Below are 26,315 nucleotides of genomic sequence, written 5' to 3'. Positions count from 1 at the left end.
TGGTTAGGCCGCCAATAGTAATCAAAGCAAAGCTTAATCAAGTAGTAATCGTGGATCACTGTTGTGAGGCTTGGTTCTGTTGTCGATCACCATCAACAACCTATGGTAATCAATAGCAATGCCCGACCATATAGTAATTGTCAATCACTATTGTGAGGGGTTTAGGTTTAATTTTCAATCACCTTCAATAAATATATATAGATTTATTTCCAATTTCACAGATTTTCTTTTTCAACTTCTATTTAATTTTTTTTTCATTTTTTGTGACATTCAACCACCAACATTCCATCCTTTTTCAAGTTCCCAAAAACAAAAAGAAATTACAAATGAAAATGCAGAGTTCAAGAGTCCATACAAAGAAGAAATAGAAGACCTAGTCCAAAAGTGAGTAACAAGACTTTACGGTTCTTGGGAATCTGGGAAAAAGGGTGCGCTCCATTCTCTCCTTTTTTTTTTCTTTTTTTTTTTTTGTCTTTTGCCTTCCTTTCTTTAACATCGCATATGACTCGCAAAATGAGCGGCTTAAGCAGAAATGTTTTAAAAAGCGAAAAAGCAAAGCCTCTGACTTTCAATTAATTCCATGAAGATACAAAAATGCGGCCAAAACCCATGAAAACTGTGTTCCCCAAAATAATTAACTTAGTAAAGGGGAAATAGCTAATCAAATCTAGCAGTTCCTTGAAAATAAAGACTCAGCTGCATGCGGCTACAACTATAAACCAGTATAAGAAATAGCAGCATGCTGCTCTTCCGTTCCATGTAATTTGAGAAGCGTAGCTCTTGCCTAAAAAGTTAACCGGTTTCCTTCTCTTCTACAAGTTGTTGCAGTTTTCCTCTTTCACATCCATGGAAACGAGCAACCATCTTCATCTTCTGGAAAACCTGATTCTTCTAATTCCCCTCGCCGGAGTAGTATAAGAACCTACACCTATAACTCTCTCTGGACTCTGCTTCTCTTCACCCTCACTCATTTCATCAGATCTCCACCTAGGGCCACCATTGGCGTTCATTTCATCAACAGCTGAACCGTTGTCTTGATAGCTAAGAATCAACGGAAATCAAAAAATGGAAAACAAAGGTAAAATAACTTTACATTAGTAACAATAATTTAATGCATCAGCAATTAACTGCAGAAAAATTCTTAGCATCAGCTATTACCTCCAAGACACTTCCATTGCATTACTAGAGGGAACCACGCTCCAAGGTCTATCTGGTCCGTCTGACAAGACACGCTTACCAGATATATTTGGGTTCAGGTCTTGAGCAGCATCTTTAAACAAGCCATGCTCACTGCCTGGTGTAGTTGCTGGATTAGCCGTAATTCTGCGGGATGGAGGACTGGTACTTTTGAATTCGTTTGTGAACCCATCTTGTTCTGCTTCTGGTGATACTTTATCAAATTGATTGCCTTGGAAGTTGCTCTTTTGAAGCACTCTTGACGAACTTCGGTTGATTTCTTTTAATGAAGCATTCATAGGACTAAAACGACGAAGACTTTGAGGAGTTGAGATGTCATCAAATTTGAAATTTGTGCTGATTCCAGTTTGAGGCTTCTGTCCTCTTTCTATATTGGTAAAGGAACTCCCATGAAAAATGGATGGAGAGTTGTAGTTACCAAGTCCGAAGCGGGAATTGTTGACAGCTCCACCCAGTTTTGATGGAGTTTCAAAAACTGATGGTTTTGAGGGTGATACCATATGATCCATTCGAGGAGCAAGAGAAGAAATAGTGGAAGTTGGAAGCAACAAAAGTGATGAATTAGGTTCTGGTATCTTGGGAATATCAGATGTTTGGATTTGAAATTCATTATCAGAAGCAGCAGAAATATCAGGCAACTTTCCAGTTTTAACTTGCTGCCGTTGCCCCTCTGGCAGCAACTCCATGCTTTTATCCTGTGTAAAGCATGTAGAAATGAATTTTAATTGAATTTGTTTTCCTAAATGATATTTAGCTTCACCATTATATAAGAAACTATATCTTCAGCAACAGTAAAACTAGACCAGACAAGACTAAATAAATTTTGCCACGTGTTTCAGTTTTAAAAACTTGCCACTTTCAACCATTATTTTTGCATGCTGTAATGCAACTAAGAACAATGCAAAGCAAAGCCCAAATATGTTATAGTTTATCATTAGTAAGTTAATGCAAGTCAACCCCTCACCAAATTTTGAGTTCTTTGAATATAAATGGCCTCCTAATATCTTCATAACAGATCAGAGAATCAAAAAGAGGGTATCCTAAACAATTGCAATAATTGGGTTCATTAATTACTAGTGCAGTAGATGCTATCACATATAATCATATTAAACTTAGTGAAATGAAAACTCCCAGGGTGCAGAAAATGCCTTTCCACAAGCCATTGGAGGTAAGTTGGTCACATGCCTGAACAGAATAGAATGAAATCAAAGGCATCACAGGCTTAGAAACAACTCACAACCAATCCCGATCTCCAGTGACTTGTTGATTTCATTCTGGTTAAGACCTCTTCCTGGGCAGAACTTTTTGAAATGAAGTCCTGCTCCACACTCTGAAGTTTACGATCGACTTGGTATGCTTCAGTATACCGGTACCGCTGACACAATGAAGAAAAACAAGCTTTTAAGTTCTCCAACAAGTTCAACACATTTTCTTAACAAAAACAAATTATAGATAATTAATTAAACATACTGTCTCCCATTGTGTGTGGAAGCTAAACATGTGCAACTCCTGAGGCTGGAACTGATATAAAATTTAAGAAGGGGCATAAATTGGGTCATGTACTTCTACCTCCTTACCGGCATTGTAATGGAACCACAGTACTTGTTATTTCAGCATTTATGGGATTGACATGGACCCCTAACAAATGCCAAAATCACACAAATAACAGTACAATACATGAGTAGTGATTAAGTTGTTTTCCCTCTGAAATTAGGGATGGAAGTACCCAAGTATGTGACAGCAATACAATTATTCATATTAACATTCAGAACCAAAATCCAGCCAAGATACTGCAGTATTATTACTTGGACCATATCCTTGATTTATTTACATATCAAACAAACAAAAATCTGCAAGTTGCAAATTCTGCAATTGTGGCTTCTACGGCGTTTCTTATAATTGAACTGAGGAAAGAACCGATGAATGAAGATGCAAGGTAGTGTACGAATATAATTCCGTGTTAGCTGAGGAGGACCATTTGATAAAAAACCATTTGAATCAAGTTTTGCGGTGATTCAAATGGTTCTCCTCAGCTAACACCAAATTTACTCAATTCAGTTTACTTTTCCTTGATTCAAGAGGGGCTCTAAATTTTGAGGAAACTGTTGGAACAAAAAGTCAATGCTTAACAGAAACACAACATTTTCATAGATTGGTTGATGTTTATAACAGGAGAATCATATTAGCAAGTTTAAGGTGGATAGATTGTGGCGTCTGGCAGAGCATGAGTTAATTTCAAAGGGGCAGCCTTTGTTCCATTTCTTGTATTAAGAGGTTAGGAGACCTGGTCAAAGGAGCGCCCTTTTAGATAGATCAAAGACCAGAATCATTCAGCCACTGAACGGCAGTTCTAGGCAGGATGAGTTCCGCCTGCCTTATCACTCTTGGAGGGATAAAACTCCAAGGGCAGATGGCTTTCCATGGCCTTTTGGCAGCATGAATGATGGATTTTATTGAGGAGTTGCATTCTTCCAGGTCCTTTATGAGAAATCTTAATGCTACCTTCTTACTTTTGTTTTCAGAGAAAGTGATGCTGTTGGCAGGGGTTCTTAGTAAGCTGATGGTCAAAATTCTTGCTATTAGGATTAAGAAAGTGGTTATAAAGTGTTGTTTTGCAAAATGCATCTGTGGAAGGGAGACAAATTGTTGACATTGTCCTTATTGAAGGAAAAAAAGGGAAGGAAAAGGATCTGGTGAATTTTATTGGGGATGCAGATGAGAGGTGAATTTTACAAGGAGTTGCATTACTCTGGGTCTGTTTTGAGATATTTTAATGCCACCTTCTTTGCTTTGGTTTTAGAAAAGTGAAGATGATGATGTAAAGAATTAGGTCAATCAGTTAGGCAGGGGTTCTTTGTGAGTTTATGGCTAAAATTCTTGCTAGTAGGTTTAAGAAAGTAGTGGGAAGGTCCTGTGTTGCAAACATTTGTGGAGGGAATACAAATTATTGACAATGTTCTTAGTGCAAACTGCAAAAACAGAGAAAAAAAAAAGTATTGACTCTAAATTAAGAGAGAGGGTGGGCCTAGTATGCAAGTTCAATCCTAGATAAGTGGTGTGGAGATGAACTTTTGTGTGTATCTTTCCCTTCTTTATATGCCATAGCTGTATCAAAAGATGAGTAGGTGGCAGATTTATGGGATCATTCAAATGAAAGGGGGTATTGAAATCTTTGCTTCTCTAGACAATTGAATGATTGGGAGGTGGAAAATGTGGAGTGATTCTTCTCAAGAAGGCGATGAATAGGGAAGGTGAGGATAGGGTGACTTGGATGAAGTTGAAGAGTGGAAGTTTTTCTGTCAAAGCTCTTTACTCTGTCTCTGTCTCTCTTCCAGAGCCAGGGAAATTGATTCATTTCCCACGATGTCATTTGAAATCCTTGGGTTTTGTCTAAAGTTAGTTTCTTTTCTTGGGAGACGACTTAAGAAAAGTATTGACTTTGAATCAACTTCAAAGGAGAGGTTGGTGATAGTGGTTGTTAGCAAACATATGTTTTCTTTTGTCAAAAGAAGGAAGAATTCATTGACACTATGTCAAGATAAGGGTTTTATGGTAGCTACTATTATCTGTATTTGGCATAACTCGGGTAATATCTTCCTTGGTTAGGCAAAGTCTCTTAAGATGACATGGCTCCTTTATGAGGAAAAAACAAAAAAAGGTGTGGCAAGCAGCTCCTTTGTGCATTTCTTTGGATAATTTGGAAGGAAATGAATAGAAGATTTTTTGAAAATGTGGAGCATTCCGATTAAAGACTGAAAAGCATTTTTCTTAGTAATCTGTTGTCGTGGGCTAACTTGTGCATAAATGAAGGTCCAATGTCCTTAATTGATTTTGATTGGTTAGGTTCTAACTTCTTACTAAGGGAGGGAGTAGTTTTTTGTAGTCTCTCTTGTTTTTTGTTATGCTTTTTGGAGACCATTGAATACGTGCTATATACTTTGGTTCGCTCTTTTTGACATTTTTTTCCATGTTATATTCACTTATTTATCTACCTAAAAAAAGGCATGTCATCATGTTAATTGGAAATCATTTGTTGTTTTCTTTCTATAGGATGGTTTTTGGGCATATGTGCTTTAAGTAGATGGGTTTTGCATCTCTCTTTCAAATCTTTAGTTCTTGTGATTGGTATGCTGCTAGGGCTCCCAAAGGTTTACATTAGGGGGACCTACTCTTACCACTTATATTTTTGTCTTGATGATGCAGTCCCTGAGTGCTTAGGTTTTGAGTCTTCTGTGAATAGCAGTTTCTTCTAAGTATCTAGTGGGGAAGAAGGGAGGGCTAGGGGATTGAGATTTTGGATTTGTTGTTCTCTAATGGCACATTATATTGGGGTGTTAATGGAGAGCAAATGGCATATCTTAGTTGGATACTTGCACTCTGAAACTATCTCTAGGCTGAAGGTAAATCTGAACGAGCATGAGATTATCCTAGAATAGAGGGTGGAGGCTCTTGCATCCATAATAGGGTGCTAGGTTGGGTAAGCTTCCATCATCTTATTTGGTGTTGTCATTGGGTGCTCAATTTAAATCTAGTGCAGTGTGGGAGCCAGATATTGAGCATTTTGAAAGTGTTGCATTATAGAAGCAACAATATCTATCAAAGGTATTTCTTGTGTGGGGAGTTGAGGTTGGCAATTTGTCACATCTAGGAAACTGGGCATCTTTTTTTAGCCCAAAAAGGTTGTGCAGGTTGGGATTAGAACCTTGATGGTTCTCAATAAATCTTTACTAGGCAAGTGGCTTGTGGTTAATGCAGGATAAAGAGAGATTGAAGAAATATAATGATGGTTAAGTTTGGGAAGATGGAGGTCAGTGTCTGAGGGCTCTTGGGGTAGAGGTTGTAGGACAAAGATCTGCTGTGATGTTTTGCATGATAAAATGAGCTTGTAATTTTGTTTTGATCTCCTACTGTATTAGCAATTGATAGGAAAGTATGGTAGAGAATTATTGGTGTTTCAATGGTACCTATCAAAAAAAAAAAAAAATGGTGTTTCAATGGTAGCTATGGTTGTTGGAAACCTGAATTCATTAGAAACTCTTAATGATTGTTAGTTGAACGAGGTGGAAAACTATCTTGTTTATTTACAGAGTATCAAGGTGTTGAGAGGGAATATTTTAGTTTGGGGTACCTCAAAGAAGCATGTTCTTAATCGACTCGTTCTTCAAAGAGCTCCTTTCCTACCTACTTTAGGTTACTAGTTCAGGCTGTATGGAGCACTTGTGAGCCTCCCTTTGTTTTATAGCATGGGAACAATTACGGGAGAGAAGCCTATCAATTAAGTAGATGATGAGTAGAATATTCTTGTGACTAGGTCTTGTGTATGCTTTAAGGATGCAGAGTTGAATTTATGGAAGCAAATTATTATTTTTTTTTTCATAAATAAACAAGGAATATATTATCAAAAGGCAAACAGCCACAAAGCATACAGGAAGTATACAAGGCAGCTTAAACCTTACAGAGCAAGCTAAGAAACCAAAAAACCTCACCAACCCTTAAGTGGAAGCTAACCACTCCAAAAAGCCTATAAGAGAAAACAACTCCTCTCCAATATACAATCTAACCCAACTCCACAAATTACATACAAAAGAATTTTTGAGTTTCTGCACTGCTAAAGAACTCCCCCTAAAAGCTAACCCATTCCTTTCCTTCCAAACCGTCTAAAAAATACACAACGGAATGAATTTCCAAATCTTTTTCCTTTTTTTCCCACAAAAAGGCCCCTCCAGCTAATTAGCACCTATTTTACTGTTTCTGGGAAGACCCACTAAAAGCCAAACAAGACAAGGACAATGTCCCAAAGAACTCTGACCACTATACAGTATATAAGTATATGATTTACAGTTTCTTCTTCACAACCACACAAAAAGCAACAATTAGGGAGCTGTCGCCCTCTTTTTTGGAGTCTATCTAGGGTAAGAACCTTCCTCCACGTAGCTTCCCAAACAAAAAAAGCAACTTTGGTTCGGATCCTATCCACCCAAATGTAATTCTTCGGGAAGGAGATGTCATTGGGTGTAATCAGCAATCTGTACGCTTCCTTAACACCAAACTGCCCATTTCTTCCACCCTTCCAAGAAACTGAATCATTCTCCAAAGTTAGCCTATATCCCCTCAAGACAACAAGCAAATTTCCTACCAAATCCAACTCCCAATCATTAAAAGCTCTAAAGAATCTTAGATTCCATCCTCCCTGACCAAAATTCTAGTCCCAAACTTCCTTCACCATAGCATTCCTATGGACAGCCAAAGCAAATAACTGGGGAAAACTTTGAGACAGCACTGCAAGGCCACACCAACGATCAGTCCAGAATCTAATTTTAGTACCATTACCAACCGTGAACATTGTATTTTCCCAACACCAATCTGTTTCCTTCAAAATCTCCTTCCAAACGTCCCATCAGCCTCATTTGTCCTCCAACCAAGGCCCTCTTGCCCATACTTCACCGAAATCACCTTCTTCTAAAGGTTTTCCTTGTCACATGCAAATCTCCATATTCATTTGCCAAGCAAGGCCTTATTCAAAAGAGCTAGCTTCCTTAAGCCTAGCCTACCCTTCTCCTTATCCGCACATACCACCTCCCAATTAACTAAGTGGGCTTTCCTCTCCAAATTTCCCCCTCCACAAAGGAAATCTCTTTGTAATTTTTCTAATCTTCTTGCTACTACCTTGGGCATTCGAAAAAGAGACATATGATATATGGGCATACTAGCCATCGTACTCCTTATGAGAGTAATTCTCCCGTCTTTGGAAATATATTGTCATTTATGGAAGCAAATTATAGAGGGTAAGTATGAGAAGGAAGGGACGGGCTAGCGCACCCATGTGAAGTTAGGGGTGGTTATGGGGTTAGTTTTTTGGAAATCTATTAGGAACGGGGTGGGATCTTTTCTTTAGTAAAACCTCCTTTGAGGTGGTAATGGCAAAAGGGTTAAGTTTTGGACAGATAGATGGCATGCAAAGGAGCCCTTGTGTAACTCCTTTCCCTCTTTGTATGCTTTGGCTATGTCAATGAAGCATGGTAGCAGATTTGTGGGAAGACTTAAGAGAGGGTGGAAGGAACATTGGTCCTCACGCTTCACAAGGCATTTTAATTATTAGGAGTTGGAAGTTGTAGAGAATTTTTTTTCAATGTTGCGAGCAAATGTTGTGAGCAAAGATGGTTAGAGGAGAAGTTAATGACAAGGTGATTTGGAAAGAAGCAACAAAAAGACAATTTTTAGTCAAATCTCTCTATGTGGCCTTGGAGGTGGGAAGGGCAGTCCTTTTCCTGATGAACATTATCTAGAACCCATGGGTCTCATCTAAGGTGAGCTTTTTTGCAAGGGAAGCAAGTTGGGGAAAAGTATTGACTTTAGACATTTTCTAGAACAGAGGGCAATCACTAGTGAATATACATTCTATGTGCAAATTGGAGGGGGGATACATTGATCACATGCTCCTTCATTCTCCAAAGCAAGGGTTCTTTAGCATCTTCTATTCTCCTTATTCAATGTAGATTGGATGATCTCTTCCTCAATGAAAGATACTCTTTTAAGCCGGCATGACTCCTTTGTAGGGAGAAAAAGGAAAATGGTGCAGAAAGCAGCCCCTTTTTGCATTTTTTGGACAATCTAGTGGGAATGTAATCAAAAAGTTTTTGAAGATAAGGAATAAAATGATCAAAAGTTAAAAACTTTTGTTCCTATGTAATCTTTTTGCTTGGGTTAGCTTGTATACAAGTGAAGGCTCAATGCCTTTGTTTTTGTAGAGTGTGTTGGGTCTTCTTGAGTGTCTTGGGTGTTTCGTGTGTACTTTTTTCAAGGTCTTCCTTTTGGTGCTCCTTGTATACATCTTGTGTATGCCTTTTTCTATTACTAATATATACATATCTATCCTTACCTATCAAAAAAAAAAAAAAAAGGATCCAGAGTCAACAATCCCATCCTAAGCATTGTGAGGATGTGCAAGAGATGTGGGCCTTAATATTCTCCTTATTTGAGGTCCCCTAGGTTTTGCCATCTTCAATCACTACTACCATGTTTTCTAGATATGGCGACTTTGCAAGGAAGAGGAGGAAGAAAGTTGGGAGGACCACCTTGCTTTGCCTTTTTTGTTTCATTTGGAAGGAAAAGAAACATGCATGCATTTGAGGGGTTGGAGCAGTCCAACTGAAATTGAAAGACTCTTCTCTAAAATCTTGGTCTTCTCCAGAACCTCTTTAAGGAAGGTAGTTTGACTTTCTTTGACTGTTTCAATAGGTTCAGGGATGGCTGGAGGAGTTAGGTTTAGTTTATTCTACTTTATCTGGTCGTTCTTCCTTCTTCTATTCTATACGGTCCTTGTATTCTCTTTATCCATTAAAAAGAAATTTTTTTTAAAATAATGGAAGACTTGGCCCTATCGGACCCATGGCGGAGCATACCAATTCCAGGAGAACTATTCCTATCAATGAAAGAAGCCACCAATCAGAATAAACTTCATCTTGATCCATGAACAGAAGTTTGTCTGATAGGAATTTACAAAAGGACAACGAGTGAAGTCCAGATTCCAATTTCATGAAGCAAATGAAAAATATAACTAAAGATAAAAAGTTCCTTTATTTGATAGAGTTTATCCTTAAGGGGTTTGGGAATCATAACCGTTCTTCAAAGAAACAAGCAGAATATGGCACGATTTTGTTTCAGTCCTCAGAATATCTCACTCAATTCTGCTAACTCCCCTACATTTTTTGTTTTAGGGAGAGAGAGAGAGAGAGAAGAGACTTTTCTTGATCATCCTCTATCTTTCATCCTAGCTTTCAATTTTCCAGGGGCAGAAAGAGAGAAAGCACCAGAGTGGTTTGTGTGAATCTTCCAGAAATTGTTTCCTTCAGGTTGTAGAATTGCAATTTTCTTCAGTAAAGGAGCATTTGTGCAGAGAGCAGTGTTATACAACAACCCCTTACCTAACCTGCAATGGACAGTGGTTGAACACAATCATAATCATGCCTTCCACTCAATCCATTTTGTCCTCTGTCCAAATTGAGGTTTTACTTTCTTAATCCAGCATTCAAGATTTGCAATGTTGGTCAATCCTTCTTCCCAACAGAGCAAATATCATCTTCTGCAAAAAAAGTGGTAGTCTTTGGTGAATACTTTCTCTTGCTACCTCCGGTTGGATGGCAAATGAAAACCATCTTTTCACCTATTGTCTAGCAGTGCATTTGTGAAAACCCCAAGGTTCAAAGAGAATCATTTGTCAAGTTGACCTGAATTTTTAAAACTAATTTCACTAAAATCAAATTGCTTCTACCAAGTTCAGACATTCATCAACAAGATGTGTAAAACACCTAACGCGATGTTATATGCATCCAATATAAAATGGGCCACCTATGTTCTGCAGATTAACCATTGATTGCATCTGTAGTTATAGACAAGCAGTTAACAGCACAAAATATCAACCTTATACTGCATGTAGCACCATAGAGTAACCATCAAACCATATATAACAACAAAGAGAAAAGAGAATGACCTAAATTGGCCATCTATACCCTGATGTACAAAATATGAATAATAGAAAAAAAGAAACATATTGTTTTCAAGTTAAAATTGATGTAGCAGTTACCTGAAGATAGAAAACAACAAGAAGACTTCCAACGATTGTTGAAGGGTCATCAATGGCATACTCTAACAGGCATTTATGGAGACATTTCTCCTCATCAAAATTCCATGGCAGCTCTATCATTCTATCCACCAAGCCCCTCCGGATACAAAGACAACAAATTTCAGTCACCAGTGTCTCCATCCAATCCATCCAAGTTCTAGATTCACCTTTTGAAACCTCTGGAACATCCCTAGCCAATCCATCCCTTAATTGTTTTTCCTTGATTTTTGTGCAGAGCAATCTCTGGTACATAAATGCTTCAGTCACAAGTGCACACTCCACTCTCACCCGAACTGCATTGACTGCTTCACCAAGTGAAACCAACTGAGATCCCCCATCATGCCCAGACCACCGTAAAACCATAAGAGCAGCATCAGGATTTTGCCTTTCCAACAAAACTTGTGCGATCTTAGGATGAGTTCCTGGGCCTGAGATCTCTGGAAGAAGCAGGCAAGCTTCCTAAGCAATAAAACATGTTAAGAATAATTAGCATACAAAATGATATTGAAAGATGGCTGTGCTTAGGATAACATTGGAAGGACCAAAACTGGTTTTGCGTTTCCATCCCACTGGATCCTGGACTACAATCAGGAAAATAGACATTTATTATTGACAACAAAACTACAAATACTACAAATAAAATTAAATAAACCAGAGTTAGTGATGAGGATGGGCATTAGTATTAATTGGAATTAAATTAAAATCAGTATTTATTGGAGTCAAATTAGGAGTAACTAATTAGGCTATAGAAGAATTAAAATTAGAGTCATTATAGGTTATTACAACCCTTAAGAGAATTTGGATTTCTTACAGAAGCTTATAAATAAGGTTAATTGACATAAATCAAAGTGTTGATTGGTGATTAATAATATTACTCCTTGCACATTTTGCAATTTTCATTGGTGAGATTCCATTGATTTTTTTCAAGGTGAAACTCCTAGAAAGCCTTAGTGCAATTCTAAGGTTCTATCCCTTTTCCTTATCTTATTTCTCTATATTTTATTTTATTTTGTTGCCATAAACTTTATACCATGTCTCTCTCCTTAAATCCTAAAAGAAAAAACCTCTAGCCCACCGATTTGATTGTAGGCAACCATCTTAGGGTTGTCCTACATCAATTTTAGGTATCAGAGCCAAAAGTGCTTACTATACCAAAAAAAGTGCTTACTATATGCATCAATTTGAAAAGGAGAGAATGGACACTAAAATTATTTTTGCTCTAATGGCTCAAGAAGCGAATAAATTTAAGAGAAAGATAAAGAATATCCAATATAAGTACAAAATATCCTTGATGATTTTTTTGACTTGTGGCCTGCAAAATTACTGAATAAACTTCCTCCCATGCGTGACATACAACTTACCACAAGTTTGCTGATGACAGAACTATTAACTTGTTTCACAACATTGGAAAGTCTTTCAAATTTTGGTACTTATCTTGCCTGAAATTGAAGAAGTTCAAAAGATCTTGAGATCCTATTTTACTATGGTAAAGAGTCAATGAAGAAAAAAAAGTGGAAGGCATTGCTTAGGATTTCAGTAGTCATGGAAAATTACTAAAACTCAAGGTCAAGGTTTTTTGCAAATAGGGGAGAATTGATGAGGATGGGTTTCATGGGGTATTAGTATTAGTTTGAATTAAATTAGGATTAGGATTAGTATTTATTATAGTCAAATTAGGAGTAGCTAATTAGGTTATAGGAGAATTAAAATTAGAATTATAATAGGTTATTAAAACCCTAGTAGAATTTAGATTTCTTAAAGAAGCTCATAAATAAATGTAATTGATGTAAACCAAAGTATTGATTGATGATTAATAATATTATGTTTTTTTTTTTGCATACTTTGCAATTTTCAATAGTGAGACTCCATTGATTTTTTTTCTAGATGAGACTCCTAGAAGGCCTTAGTGTAACTCTAAGGTTTTATCCTTTCTTTTTAGATTCTTTCTCTATATTTAATTTTATTTTGTTGTCATAAACTTTATCCCATGTTCCTCTTCTTAAATCCTATAAGATAAAAACCTAGCCCATTTGATTGTAGGCAACCATCCTAGGGTTGTCCTACATCAGTTAGCCTGCCAAAACTTAGGGCATCTAGCATCCATTCAACACCAAAAGTTTAATCATAGTTCAGTCTATCAAGAGAAGCATGGTCACAACCACATTATCCACCCATAATTAAGAGAGCTAATCACTTTCAACTTCTCAACTAGGTTAAGAGAAAATAAAGTTTTAAAATAATATACTCCAGAAAAATCATGAGAACCCTGAATGGTGGCCCCATTCATGTCTTCCAAACATGCATGATAATACTTGTCCTCAGACACCAATCCATGACTACATATCTAAGTTCATTTTTAAATATTGGTGAATGGGACCACCCCAAAGCCTGAGAGATTTGAGGTAAGGAAATCTGCTCCCTCCCATCCATTCATTGTCATGGAGGCATTGAGTTATTTCATGTTGAGGGCAGTGGAAGGACAGTTCGTCAAAGGCTTTAAAGCGGAGCATGGTAGGGCTAAGGGGGTTGACATATCACATTTTCTTCATAGGGAGCAACTGTTATATATTAGTTAGGCATTTTTGTGATTTGAGGTGGTCTCAAGTTTATAGATCAAACTACCAAAAAGACAACTTATTCTGATAAGGAAATGTGAAGTGAAGCTCTTGGCCTGCGGTCTAGGATGTAGATTGAGATGCTTCCTTCATAAATATTGGGTTCATGGCTAAGTGAAAAGTTTGAGTCTGCCTCAGACTGGGTCCTAATTGACAAAAGGTTTAGAAAAAGGTTGACTGCTTGGACAAAAATTATCTTGTCCAAGGGTGGCAAGCTGACTTTGTTGAAAAAATTCTCTCTAGCCTCCCAATCTGCTACTTGTCGGCCTTTGTGACTGGAAAGAGGGGTGAGGTAAGTGACTGTATACTTGGAGAAGGCATCTTGGGGTTTGAGCATCAAAAGGTTCTTAGAGCCATAAACCAGGCTTTGTTAGGGAGACCATAAATGTGACAAATTCATGGAGAAAAATCGTACTGGAAATTAAAAAGGAACTACAAAGGAGTGGTGTTCTATATTGAGCAAAGAAGTTTATGGCATAAGTCTGTGGATAACCTTAATGAAAGGCTGGGATGATTTCAGCTTGAGGATGAGCATCTGGGTGGGACATGGTTGGCTAGACCAAATTCTGGAATAATTCTTGGTGTGGGAGGCCCCCTTTAATACATTACTTTCCAGAGTTGTTCCAACCAGCAGTCCACAAAGGTTGCTTAGGTCACAAACTGTTGGGATGGGTGTGTGGAGATTCGCATAATCAAAACCCTAGCTTAGAAGCCATTTCATGGATTGGGAGTTGCCCCTTTATGGAAGGCTTGCTGCAGCAACTGTTATCCTCAATATGGAGTTGGGATAAGTTGGTTGGAAGACCTCAAGGGAATGGATTTCTTAGTTCATTCCCATTACAAACCTTTGATGTCACAAGTTGCCAGTCCTGCAAGGATTTGAACTCAAAAAGGCTAGTTAGGAGTTTGAACCCCTCAGGTTTCATTGTAGTTTCCTAGGAAATGATCAGTAGTTAGTTTAGAGTTCAACCCCTTCATGTTCGTTCTGGATAATTTGGAAAGAATGCAACGAGAGAAATTTTGAAGGAGTTAAGCAGTCAAATTTGGGTGTAACATATTTCTATTTGAAGGACCTTTTTTGTAGTCTACTGGAGAGGTGGGAATTACCAACTTCTCTTTACAAGAGTTTGTAAATAGCTTGGTGCTGATTAGCTAAAAGAGTCTCCTTTTTTTCTTTTTGGCCTTTGAACAACTTTTCTACTCCCCTACTTAGATTGCAACCCCCTGTTCTGTTTGGTGCTCTTATTATATTAATAAAAATATAGTTTGTTTACTAGCCTAAAACTTTTGTATAAACCAAAAGGCATCGTTAGCTTCCATTATATTATCATGCTTCTATTTGAAGAAAACTAAGGAAAAAAATACTGTACAAAACTTCCAAAGAAAATGCAAATCCTAGCAATGACTTTACCCAAGGACCACCTTGTTTGCTTATTTTTGTTGCCAATCAACTAAGGTTAAAATGCATAGCTGAATTTGATCCCCAATCATCCACAAATCAGGTGAAGCAAGCATAACACTTGGTAACAAAGCCACTGGCAGCATTCACTTAACTACATATAAAGAAAACATATATGTACATGCATGCATGGTTAAACACTAATACTATTACATGCTACTAACAAATGGAACAAGATTTGTAATGCAAACTAATTTCAGTTCCGTAATATCCCTACTTAATTTGCAAACTAAAAGTTATAAGGTGATAACAGTGACCTATGACATACAATTAGGAGGTAGTAACAATCATGCATATAAGAAATGGAGACTCCAAAAAAACTTGATTATTATGTGCAAGCCACATGCATCCTTCCTGGTAAACATAAAAAATATGTTATTTAAGCCCAGAATGATGGATGTGTAACAACATAATATTTTCAACTCACGGAATGGAAAGAAAATATGGCATTGACTTTCCCTGAAATAGATAAGCTCCAAACCATAGGTGTCTGATTGTGGATAGACCAAAACCATAAAAAATTAAATGCCACCAAATCATGTAATATAACCAAGTGACTAATTTAACAAATAGTTCAAAATATCATTTATCAAAGCTTGAAGTAAAAATGTTACAGATTCAGCATCAAAAAAATGATCGATCAGATATACATCCAATGCCTCAATAGAAATCAAAACTCAAAAAACATCGGAAGAAACTACAAAAGTTACCTGCAGAGCTTCATCTGTATGATCATCCAGAAGATAAAAAGTAAAGGATTCCAATAAGGAATGCCGGGTTATGCTAAATGTAGCTGCAAAATCATCTACAATGTGTCTCCATTTTTCGTCAGGCATTGTCCAATGGCGATCAAACAAGTAATACAGAAACTGTGCCTATGTTAAGTAACCAAAGAAAGAACACTCTACATTACAGAGAATATGTATCATCACCAAAAGCATCCAAAATGTTAAAAGGACAAAGGATACAATTGCTTGTTTCGCAACCACCAAGTCAAAACTTCCACTTAAAAATAATATGTCTGCAGCTGCTCGCAGATTTTCAAATGGATAGCATCCTGCCAAGCCCTCAATCTTAGACCTGAAAAATGTGGAACCTCCATCCTTCTGCAAGGATGCAACTTCTGATTCCTCTCCCATTTCCTGTGCACGTCCTTGATCTATCTCAAGATTTAACAATGCATCTTCTATGAAGAGGGTTCCACATTCTTTTGTGGGCTCTGCAGTGTGATCTACTGAATCAGGCCATGAGCGCTGAATCGCAGCTGATTTCCTTTCACGAACCAGAGAACGCCATGATGAAACTTTAGAATAACGAGACCTGACATTCTCGAGAAACTGATGTCTTATACACCAAATCATAATCTCCATGTGCTGAAAATAGAAATAAAATAAAATAAATAAATACAATGTTGAGACACTAGTGAAAGGATTGACAACGACCAACAGAAATAGCAGAAATGTTCTTATCAATTTCTGAGGTTGAATTATAATTTAAAAGTTCAATCAAATTCAAAAACATATACACATACACTAACAATGTACAATTTAAAATGACAAACCCAATAAATGATTTTTTTCCTAAATTCTAAACTACCTCAAATGTCTTTTCATGCTAAGGTTGGCTTTCAATCTTTCTAGGACTTCCCTAACAAAATTGTTAATCATTTGAGACTAAAAACAATAAGAAAGAGCAGAATACATTATTCATTTGAAGGAAAAACTAAAGGATGCCATAAAACAATATTAGAAATAATAGATGATATCATAGAAAACACAGTACTTATCAGGAAAAAAAAAAACAAGACCAACATAGAACAATTGAAATATCAAAACAACAAAAAATTTAGTGTGCTCAAACCTACAATTTTTGGATTACAAATTCTATTAGATAAACAAGATCTTCAAGTAATTAAACCTGTTTTGTCTTTAATATGCTCTCCTGAAGCTGATGCAAGTCATGAAGCTGGGACGAAATTGTACCCTTGAAAGATGACTCCAGAACTTCAAGGACACTGGACACACCAGCCAGCTGTACTGAAAACTTAAGAAGTAAACTCAACCTTGTTTTCATCTCTTCCACTTCAAGATTGTCTATTGGAAATGTTAAGGGCTTGACACTCCAACTAGGAAAATAAAAAACAAAGGCATAACTTAACAATAAGCCCCAGCAACAACAAATTAAGAAATTGAAAGGATACAAATCCCTTGAAGTTCTGTTATAATGTTTCTGAACGTCCGCTTGCACCAATCTTTGACAACCACTTCATCCAACAAAAAAGCAATGACAGGATCACTGGAGACAGCACTTTCGTCCATACAAACATCTGTAACATCTGTTCGTCTTCTGTTAAGGAAAATGTAGACTTCTAATATAAAGTAATCTTTTTAACAAATATAGCAGAAAATTGTCATAAGATCTCAGACTCTATAACAGATTAATTGCACTAAGCTGCTTACATTTTAAAAGTTTCCATCTTACTTACATTTTTTTATTTAAGTAAAAATTTTCCATTAATTTTAAAGGCATCCCCTTTTATTACCATTTTTGGGTTTACTCAATAGGTTTTTCGTTAAAAACAGTGATATTCATGTTAGTTTGTGAAAATAAAAATAAATCATATGCCAAAACATCTAATGAAGACAACTAAAGGAACAACAAAGGGATACAATGGCAAATCAAAGAAACCAAGTTGTTCTCCATGGCAACATCAAACAAAGAATAAAGGCGTTGTACATCAGCAGTCTGTTGCTTCTCGCTATCATCTTTCTCCTGGAATCTATCATCATATCTTTTGGAGATAAGGCCAGCCTCTATGCACTCATAGTACAGGCGACACCGAAGTTTATTGCCATTCTTTGGTATTGGCATTCTACAAATTGGGCAAACATCACACCGTTGACTACATTCTGCACATAAGGAGGCATGTCCACAAGAGTTCAACACATGCTGTACATAACGTCCACAACTACTCAAGTCTCTGGTTGCCCGACAGCGCTCAACTTTTGCCTCATTGCACAACTCAATCAGATCAATGGATGCCAAGTGCTCCAAGGCTTCCTGAAATTGTACACCATAAACAGGATATAATTTCTCATATGATAAGTAACACGATAATGTTCATCACAAGATAGATGATTGTCCAAAATCTCTTACATGAACATTGGAACATAAAATAGTGAAAACTCTATAGAATCATATAGCATTATCTTGTTTTTATGTTATGGCGGTGGCAGTTATCTCACCTTCAACAGGTACAGTACAGTCCTAAAAGAATTATCCTTAGCATCTTCCCAGTGCTCTTAGCAACACAAGGCTCCCTACCAAACTACTTGGATGAGAAGCAAAACATCACGATCATAAAGTTCAGAAGCCTTTTCAAATTTAAAAAGAAAAAGAAAAGAAAACAAACAAGCGGATGTTTTTTTTGCTTCCAAGATTCCAAGTTACATGGTCCAATCATGCCAGTCATGAAGTCTATGTGTTGGTTATGGGTGACTAGAAATGTGGAGAGAGAAAAATCTTTGCTTCCAAAAGCTATCATTTTTCTTTTTGCTTAACTCACAAGCACTCCTTAAAGTACTGGTAGGCCCATTGTCAATTGCAAATTTGCTCCTTTTAGTTTTCTACTTCTGAAATCAAACAAGTGTTCTCGAGATGCTAACAAACAGTGCCAACATAATTTAACTCAAACCAGGTTACATGTTTAGAGCATTAACCACATGCCTGTGTAACCAATACCATTGGACATCAAACAGCCAAACATACCAATTAATCATACAAACAAACAAACAGCTGAAGCCTATGTAATGACGATTTTTGAAATTGGTAGACACAATTCATAAATGCTCAACAATATCTAGAAATATCAACTCTAGGCTTAATGATGGAAATAAGTCCTCCAAGATCTACTCAACACTTTGTTTGTGAGGCTGCTTTTTCATTACTAGTTTGGTTGAGGGAGTTTGGTTTCAGTTGGGTTCAGGGGGAAGTTGTGGGTCAATTTGTGTGGGTTGAGGGTCCCTTTTGTTTTGGGGGTTCCTGCTAGGGACAGTCCAACTCGCTTGGAGGTTGGTTCTTGTTAAGGTGGTGGGTGTTTGCTTTTCTTTTCTTTCTATTGTTTGCCTTTTGGCATTTACTGCATATTTCGTGTATACTTTGTTGCACCTTTTTACAAGCACCTTTAATATATTTTCCTTATTTTCCTATCAAAAAGGAAAGTAAGCCAAGGAAAAATTAACTGATTATGGTTCTTTAAAGTCATAATTAGCAAGTAGTTGGTCATTTGAGTCTCATTTAAAATTTGACAGAAGTTTCCATATTTTTATACTTTCTATTTTCTGAAAGTCACTTTTTCTAAAGCTCCTATCTGAGACCTTTCTAGAATTTAAAACATCTTCATCAGAAACCTTTATTACCAGAAGTTTCTATAAAGTTTTAAGTGTCCTGCCTAAAAAGAAAGTCTTTATTTTCTTTTTAATTCAGCTACTTGAAATATTCAAGAGTTTAGAAATAAGATTTCTAAAAAATTATTACATGGGTTGGGTTAGGTTTTTTTTTTTCATGGTTTTATTCAGTTTTTATAGTTTTCTAAAGTTTATAAATGAAGTTCTTTGCTGTAAAATAAAATTAGGGCTGAAAAATATGAAGTTTTCTCCAAATTTTGCAATTCAAATGGTGAGACTCCATTGCTTCTCTTCATTTGAAATTGGAAGGTGTTGGTGAGACTCAAGATTTCCTAACTTTTTTTTATCTTCTCTTTTCTGGCATTTATTTTATCTTTCAACTACCACAACCTTTAATCACATTTCCTCTCCTTAAATACTAAACTAGAGAAGTGTTAGCCCACCTTGCTTGATTATAGACAATCATCTTAGGACTAGCTTACATCAATAAACTTGAGTTAAAAAGTGCTCAAGCTACAGATTTATATGACCAATTTGAATTCCAGAAATGAAACCTTAGCATATTTGACAATATCCAGATAACTGTGGCAGCATTAAACACTAAAGCATATATTTTTTTAATAGGCAAAAGAGCAATATAGATTAAAGAGCCAAAAAAGGCTACACCAAGTACACATGAAGTATACACGTGAGCTCCAAAGAAAAAAACAAGAAATCTCTCCCCTTATAGGCAACCTAACCAATCAATAAAATCAATATAGAGGACTCTTGCCCTAGACACCCTTTAGACCATTCTAAAAAATTACACAAAAAAGAGAAATTTAACTCTTGATCTGAAATTTCAACATTTTCAAAAGCCTTTTTATTCCTCTTTTTCCAAATAGTCGAAAACAAACAAAGTGGAGTAACATTTCCACCCTTCTTTCTCCTCTTTCCAATGGAGTGGCTGTGCCAACTAAGAAGCGTTGCTTGGACTAAGGTATGCAACACCTGCACCACTCAAAACAAGAAGACTAGCTATCATAACATATTTGCCTTAAAACAACGAAAAGGATGTGATCACAAGATTCCTCCTCACCTTTGCATAGCAAACATCTATTAACCAACGTCCACCCTCTCCTCTTCAAAATTTCCAAAGTTAGAATCCTTTTCCACGTTGCTTCCCAAACGAAAAAAAAACTCAATTTTGTTCAAACCCAAGAATTCCTAATAATCATTGCCATAAAAGATTTTGAACCCCTCTAAACCATCCCATCATAGAAGGATTTAACTAAAAACTTGTCACCTTTTGTGGTCATCCTCATTGTCTTGTCATCTACCTCCCTGGTCATTGAATTACCTTGCAAATGCAAAAGAAGTGCTTCAACACAACCCAACTTCGAGTCTTGGAAATTCCTTATGAAACAAGGGTTCCATAGCCCCCCATTGTCAACTTGCTCCCAGGCATCACAAACCCAAGCATCCTTTAAGGTAAAATAGTGAACAAAGATGGGAAAGAGGTCCTCAAAGGGATGCCCCACACCAAATGTCCTTCCAAAATCTTATCCTTCTTCCATTGCCCACAACATAAGAGATCTTGCTTCTAAAATCATGACCCTCCCTCACCTCCAAAGAGCACCAACCCCCTTCTTCTACCCCATACTTCCCAATGATTACTTTCTTCCACAAGGGCTCCCCTTTTGACGTGAGCCTCCAACTCCACCTGACAAAGAGAACCTTGTTCAAAACAGAATTATTGCGAATGCCCAACCCTCCTTCCACCTTTGGCTTACAAACTTTGAGCCAACTCATTAAGTGGGGCTTATTTTCAAGAGATCCCCCTCCCATAAAAAGTCCCTTTGAAGTTTTTCCAATTTACGACACACTCTTTTTGGAATTTAAAAAATGGACATAAAATATATGAAAAGGCTAGACAAAGTACTCTTGATAAGAGTCAAACATCCCCCCTGGACAGGTATTGTCTATTCCACCTTGCAAGCTTTCTCTGCACCCTCTCTTCCACCAAGTCCCAAGCTGTCATTGATTTAAAGGTAGCACCCAAAGGAAGCCTAAGATATTAGGAAGGAAACGACCCCACCTTACACCCAAGAATATCCACCAACTCCTCCATAATAGGAACCCTTCCAACTGAAATTAGCTCACTTTTTTCTAGGTTGATCTTAAGCCCCATAAATTGCTTCAAACCACATCAAAACCCCTCACAAAAAATCAGTGTGTTATCCGCAAACAAAAGGTGGGACACCTCCACTCCCTCTTCACCTATACCTCCCACTTTGAAACCTAAAATAAAACCGCACTCCCTGGATTTCTTAAGAAGAAAGCTAAGCTCCATAGCCAAAACAAATAATAAGGAGACAAAGGGTCTCCTTGCCTCAACCCTCTAGAGATATGGAAAAAACCAACAAAGGTCTCATTGATCAAAATAGAAAATTTGTCTATAGAAATACACCAATTAATCCACCTAATCCACTTATGACCAAAACTCGTCTTTTCCAAAACTGCCAATAAGAAGTTCCAATTTACATGATTGCAAGCCTTTTCTATGTCTAACTTACAAAGAATGCCATTAGAACCACTCTTTAACCTGGATTCAATGGCTTCATTGGTGATAAGGACTACATCAAAAATTTGTCTCCCTTCGATAAAAGCATTGTGAGAGGAAGAGATTACCTTCCCCACCACTTTTTTGAGCCTGTTTGCTAGAACCTTGGCCAATAATATGTACAACTCTCAACCAAGCTAATAGGCCTAAAATCCGATAGTTTTACTCCATGGTCCTGTTTCTTTCTCAACAATTTCTCAATTTCCATATTGTGATTATGTAGACAAGTAAAGAACAACGTCATTCTACAGCATCCATTACCTGTCTACCAAAACCGTAGTTCATAAATTAATTGATCCCAAAATCTTAGAACTCGTTTCATGGGAAATGAGAAAAGAGATTAAGTCTCCACTTAACTTATCGAAATACAACTATTTTGGCCTGGCTGAGGTGAGTTTTTATATGTTCCAGAAATCGAAACACATGAGAATCAAAATTTTCCATATTTTTCTTTTCCTTCACTCTTAAACCTCTTTTTCTCCCAAGTAAAGTTAAACCACCACTATGATGAAGGCCAAACTCAATCCTTAAAAAATTTACCTACAGACTCTTGCCATCTCCAGACAGTGTTTCATAAACGCTGATAGTTAAACCTGAATAGTTAATAATTACCTCAACAACTCTGTCACTATATTTTCTTAGCAGCCAAACAGTGCCAAGAAAAACAGCAAAGTTTCCATAACACTACAATTTCGCCTAGTCGATTGAAAAACCCAGTACCTTTACTTTCCTTAACTTTTTTCCACAACCAAGCCGAGTAAACCAACCGCTAGGGTTTTAAAATTTGATGGAGATGAACACGAAAAGCAAGTGCATACCTGAACAACTCGGCTACTATAATTCGGTTGAGGCAGGTGCGAAGAAACAGATCTTGCAGCGGCGGCGATGCCGGTGGAGTCGGAAGAAACCGGGGATCCGCTGAATCTCGTTCGCTCCATTTCTCGAAGATATGCAAAGCGCTTCGGATACAAAGGTAATTGCGAAACCCTAATGATAAATGTGTGAATGAGTGTTAGTACTGAGAGAACAACGACATTGATGATTACAGAGAGCTAGAGAGGGGTTGGATGCTTTTGAAATGGGAGACTGTAAGAAGTGCGGCCAAAGGGCGGGCGGGCCCGTTAATGTTTGGTTCTTTTTTTATTTTTGTTCTCCCATAGAGGATTTTGGTTTGGAAAAAAAGGGGTGAAAATTAGGGGCGGATATATTGTGCGGGCCAACCCAACCCTTGCTCGGACTTGTGTAGTCATTCTCAGTGTTGAGATTGGGTTTGGGTTGGGGTTTAGGCAAGGTTCAAACGAAGATCCGGCAATTCAAATTTGACTATAGATCATAAATTTATTAATTTTATATATTAAAGGAATATAAAATAAAAATATTTTTTTAATTATAAATATCGACATCTAAGTAAAATTTTATAGATTTCATTATAGATATTTATAATATTTTAAATAACAATAAATTTTAAATTTTATATTGTAAGTATATTGTAATTAAAATTAATAATTAAATTAATCCAAATTTTTAAAAATTAAAATTTGAAGGTTAGAAATATTTTATAATAAAAACATTAAATAAAATGATAAATAAATATAAAACTAAAAATTTAATTTACTTTTTATATTATAACAAATTAAAATTAAATAAGTAAATGTCTGAAAATATATATTTTTTTAAATAAAAATAGTATAATTTTGTGTATAATAGAGGTTTTTTATTTTGAAAAAATACAAGAAAATAGAGACTAAATGGGCAAGATTTTAGAAAATTAAAACATGAAGGTTAAGAAGCAACAAAAAAATCATAAAATTTAATTTTAAAATAAGTAAAATGAGTTGTTGGATTGTGAAATCTAAATTAGTATTGTTGTGTTTCACTAGGGATGTTGAGGGTTAAGTTGTCTAATCAACTCGTGGGATCGAGCTCCTCGATGAGCTCATGGTATTTAGCTTTTTTATGTTTAGGGTTTCATCTTTTTAGAAAGTGTGGTCATAATTGCGAGGTGTTTTCGAGAGTTTCATCATTATAACTTTTCTTACTCGTTTTGATAAGTGGATTGTTGAGTGTTAGTACGCTTCATGGATGTAAGGATTACATTAACCATCGAATCATGTTAAAAATCTTGTCTTTTTTCTTTATTTTTTGCTTGTATGTGTACATGGTTTGGTTAACAATTATAGTCGTGTTAACAAGTTTAATAAATTATAATTGCATTAAAAAATTATCTATATTGATTGACCTATAGTCGGATTAAGTAAAATTTTACTATTTTCTGCCATAGCAAGACAGGACTCATTGTCATTGTTATATATATATTCGTAATGATTTATATTCAATCATGTAGATATTGTTTGTTTTGGGTTCAAAGTGGTCATCGTGACTTTATATATATATATTTGTAATGACCTATACTCAACCATGTAGATATTGTTCGCTTTGAACTCAAAATGGTCCTCACACGACTTTAAAATGTGTCTATGTGGTTAAAAATGACTCATACTTATATAATGTTAAAAATTTTATATTTGATTCAATGTAATATATTACAAATACTCTTTATGTACACAACGTCCTCGTTGTGTTCCATGAGATTGTATGACCAAATAGACAAATACCACTTATGGAGTCAAACAAACTCTCATATCAGGAGCAAGGATCAACTATAATACCATTTGTAAAGACTCATATTCAATCGTATAGATATTGTCCGTTTTGGGTCTAAATGGATCCTTATGACCTAAAACATGTCTACATGGTTAAGAGAGACTCGTATTTGTGTAGTGTCAAAAAATTTATCCCATATCCGATATGGAATATCATTTTGAAATTTTGTTTTATCTATAATTCAAATTGTAGTAGTGTTTTTTTTAACATTGTGAGGGGATTTTAAATCAAAAAACATGATCAACCTAACTAAATAAAATATAATATAATTAACTTGAATTCAACCGTTGCAAAATGAAGTTGAATTATATTATATTTTAGTTTATTATTTTAAAGTTTAAGTTAAATTCATCACCAACATGACCCCACCTACTCAACTTGTAGCATTTGTGAAAATGAATGAAAACGTTTTTAGTTTTGGATGTTGGGAACTTTGATCTAAAATGAAACTAAGAACAAGAACACAACAAGTTGGATTGAATGACTTAGTTTTATTAACAATAAATTTGGCTTAAATAGTCATTCTATACACGATATTAACAAAAACGAGAAAGCAACACACGATCTTAATAGAAACGAGAAAGCAGCCCACTTAGCGGAAATAAAGCTAAGTGGTAATAGAAACTTGGAACGATTCCAATACAAGTAGATGTCCTTGAAGACTAGGACTTTCCTTATAGACCAAAACATTATTCTAACAAAAAACTGCAGTAAACTCCTTCATTCTTTTCTCCCTTAAGTTAAATACTGTGAAGCAATTAGTTTATACCAAAAATTTCACATACTCCTAGCAACTTTCAAAGCTTCTGGAAAACTTCAAGCTTCAATGGTTTGGTCATTATGTCTGCCACCTGATCCTGACTCCCACAATGAACTAATTCAATTGTACCCTCCTTAACAAGATTCCTTAAGAAATGAAACCTCACATCAATATGCTAGTTGCGACCATGCATAATTGGATTTTTAGATAGCTTGATGGTTGAACCGTTGTCACACATCACATTAGTATAGTCTCCATCAGAATGTCCCAACTCCTTTAAAATTCTCTTCATCAAGACTCCTTGATAAACACAGACTGCAGTTGCCACAAACTCAGCTTATGTGGTTGATAAAGTCACAATAAGTTGTTTTTTGAACACCATGAAACAATACTTGAATTCATTAAAAACACGTAACTAGAGGTACTCTTTCTGTCTTCCAAATCTCCGGCATAGTCCCTATTCGTAAACGCCAACAACTCACCATATTCTCATTTCTTATAATGAATTCCATAGTTCATAATTTCTTTTAAGTATCGAAGTGCTCTCTTGGCTGCCTGTAGATGAATCTCCATTGGTTTTGTCATATATCTACTTATGAGACAAGTAATATCTACTTATGAGACAAGTAACAAACATCATGTTAGGTCTCATGGCAGTGAAATACATTAAACTATCGACCAGCTGCTTGTAGTACATCTCATCGACAAAGTCTCCATTTTCGTCTTTGCTTATTTTGAAACTTGGAACTATTGGACTGCCCACCAAATTACTTTCCATCATACCAAATATTCTCAAAACCTCCAATGCATATTTCCTCTGGCATATATAAATACCATCAGACTTTTGTAGCACCTTAATCCTAAGAAAAAACCTCATATTTCCCAAGTCAGACATATCAAACTCTTTTAATATAGAGCTTTTAAATTCAAACATCATAACTTCACCATTACCAGTAAAAATTAAATCATCAACATAAACACTTACAACGA

At 36.2% G+C, this 26,315-nt stretch overlaps 1 protein-coding gene across 1 annotated transcript; it reads right to left on the bottom strand.

Annotated features, from left to right (window-relative positions):
• Positions 1–535: 535 nt before the first annotated feature.
• Positions 536–23,044, bottom strand: LOC117916229 (E3 ubiquitin-protein ligase HOS1). Its single transcript, XM_034832170.1, has 10 exons — positions 22,720–23,044; positions 17,563–17,953; positions 17,094–17,228; positions 16,811–16,986; positions 15,862–16,266; positions 15,604–15,762; positions 10,781–11,278; positions 2,435–2,572; positions 1,159–1,892; positions 536–1,041 (listed from the first exon to the last, which is right to left on the bottom strand). Exons 1-10 carry the CDS (start codon positions 22,837–22,839, stop codon positions 867–869), a joined length of 2,931 nt encoding a protein of 976 aa, XP_034688061.1. The 5' UTR covers positions 22,840–23,044; the 3' UTR covers positions 536–866.
• Between the last annotated feature and the right edge of the window lie 3,271 nt (positions 23,045–26,315).

The sequence above is a fragment of the Vitis riparia genome, chromosome 1 (assembly GCF_004353265.1).
Source record: "Vitis riparia cultivar Riparia Gloire de Montpellier isolate 1030 chromosome 1, EGFV_Vit.rip_1.0, whole genome shotgun sequence".
NCBI classification, from domain to species: domain Eukaryota; kingdom Viridiplantae; phylum Streptophyta; class Magnoliopsida; order Vitales; family Vitaceae; genus Vitis; species Vitis riparia.
The sequence above is the reverse complement of the archived record's forward strand: the minus strand, read 5'-3'. Positions and strand labels throughout refer to the sequence as shown.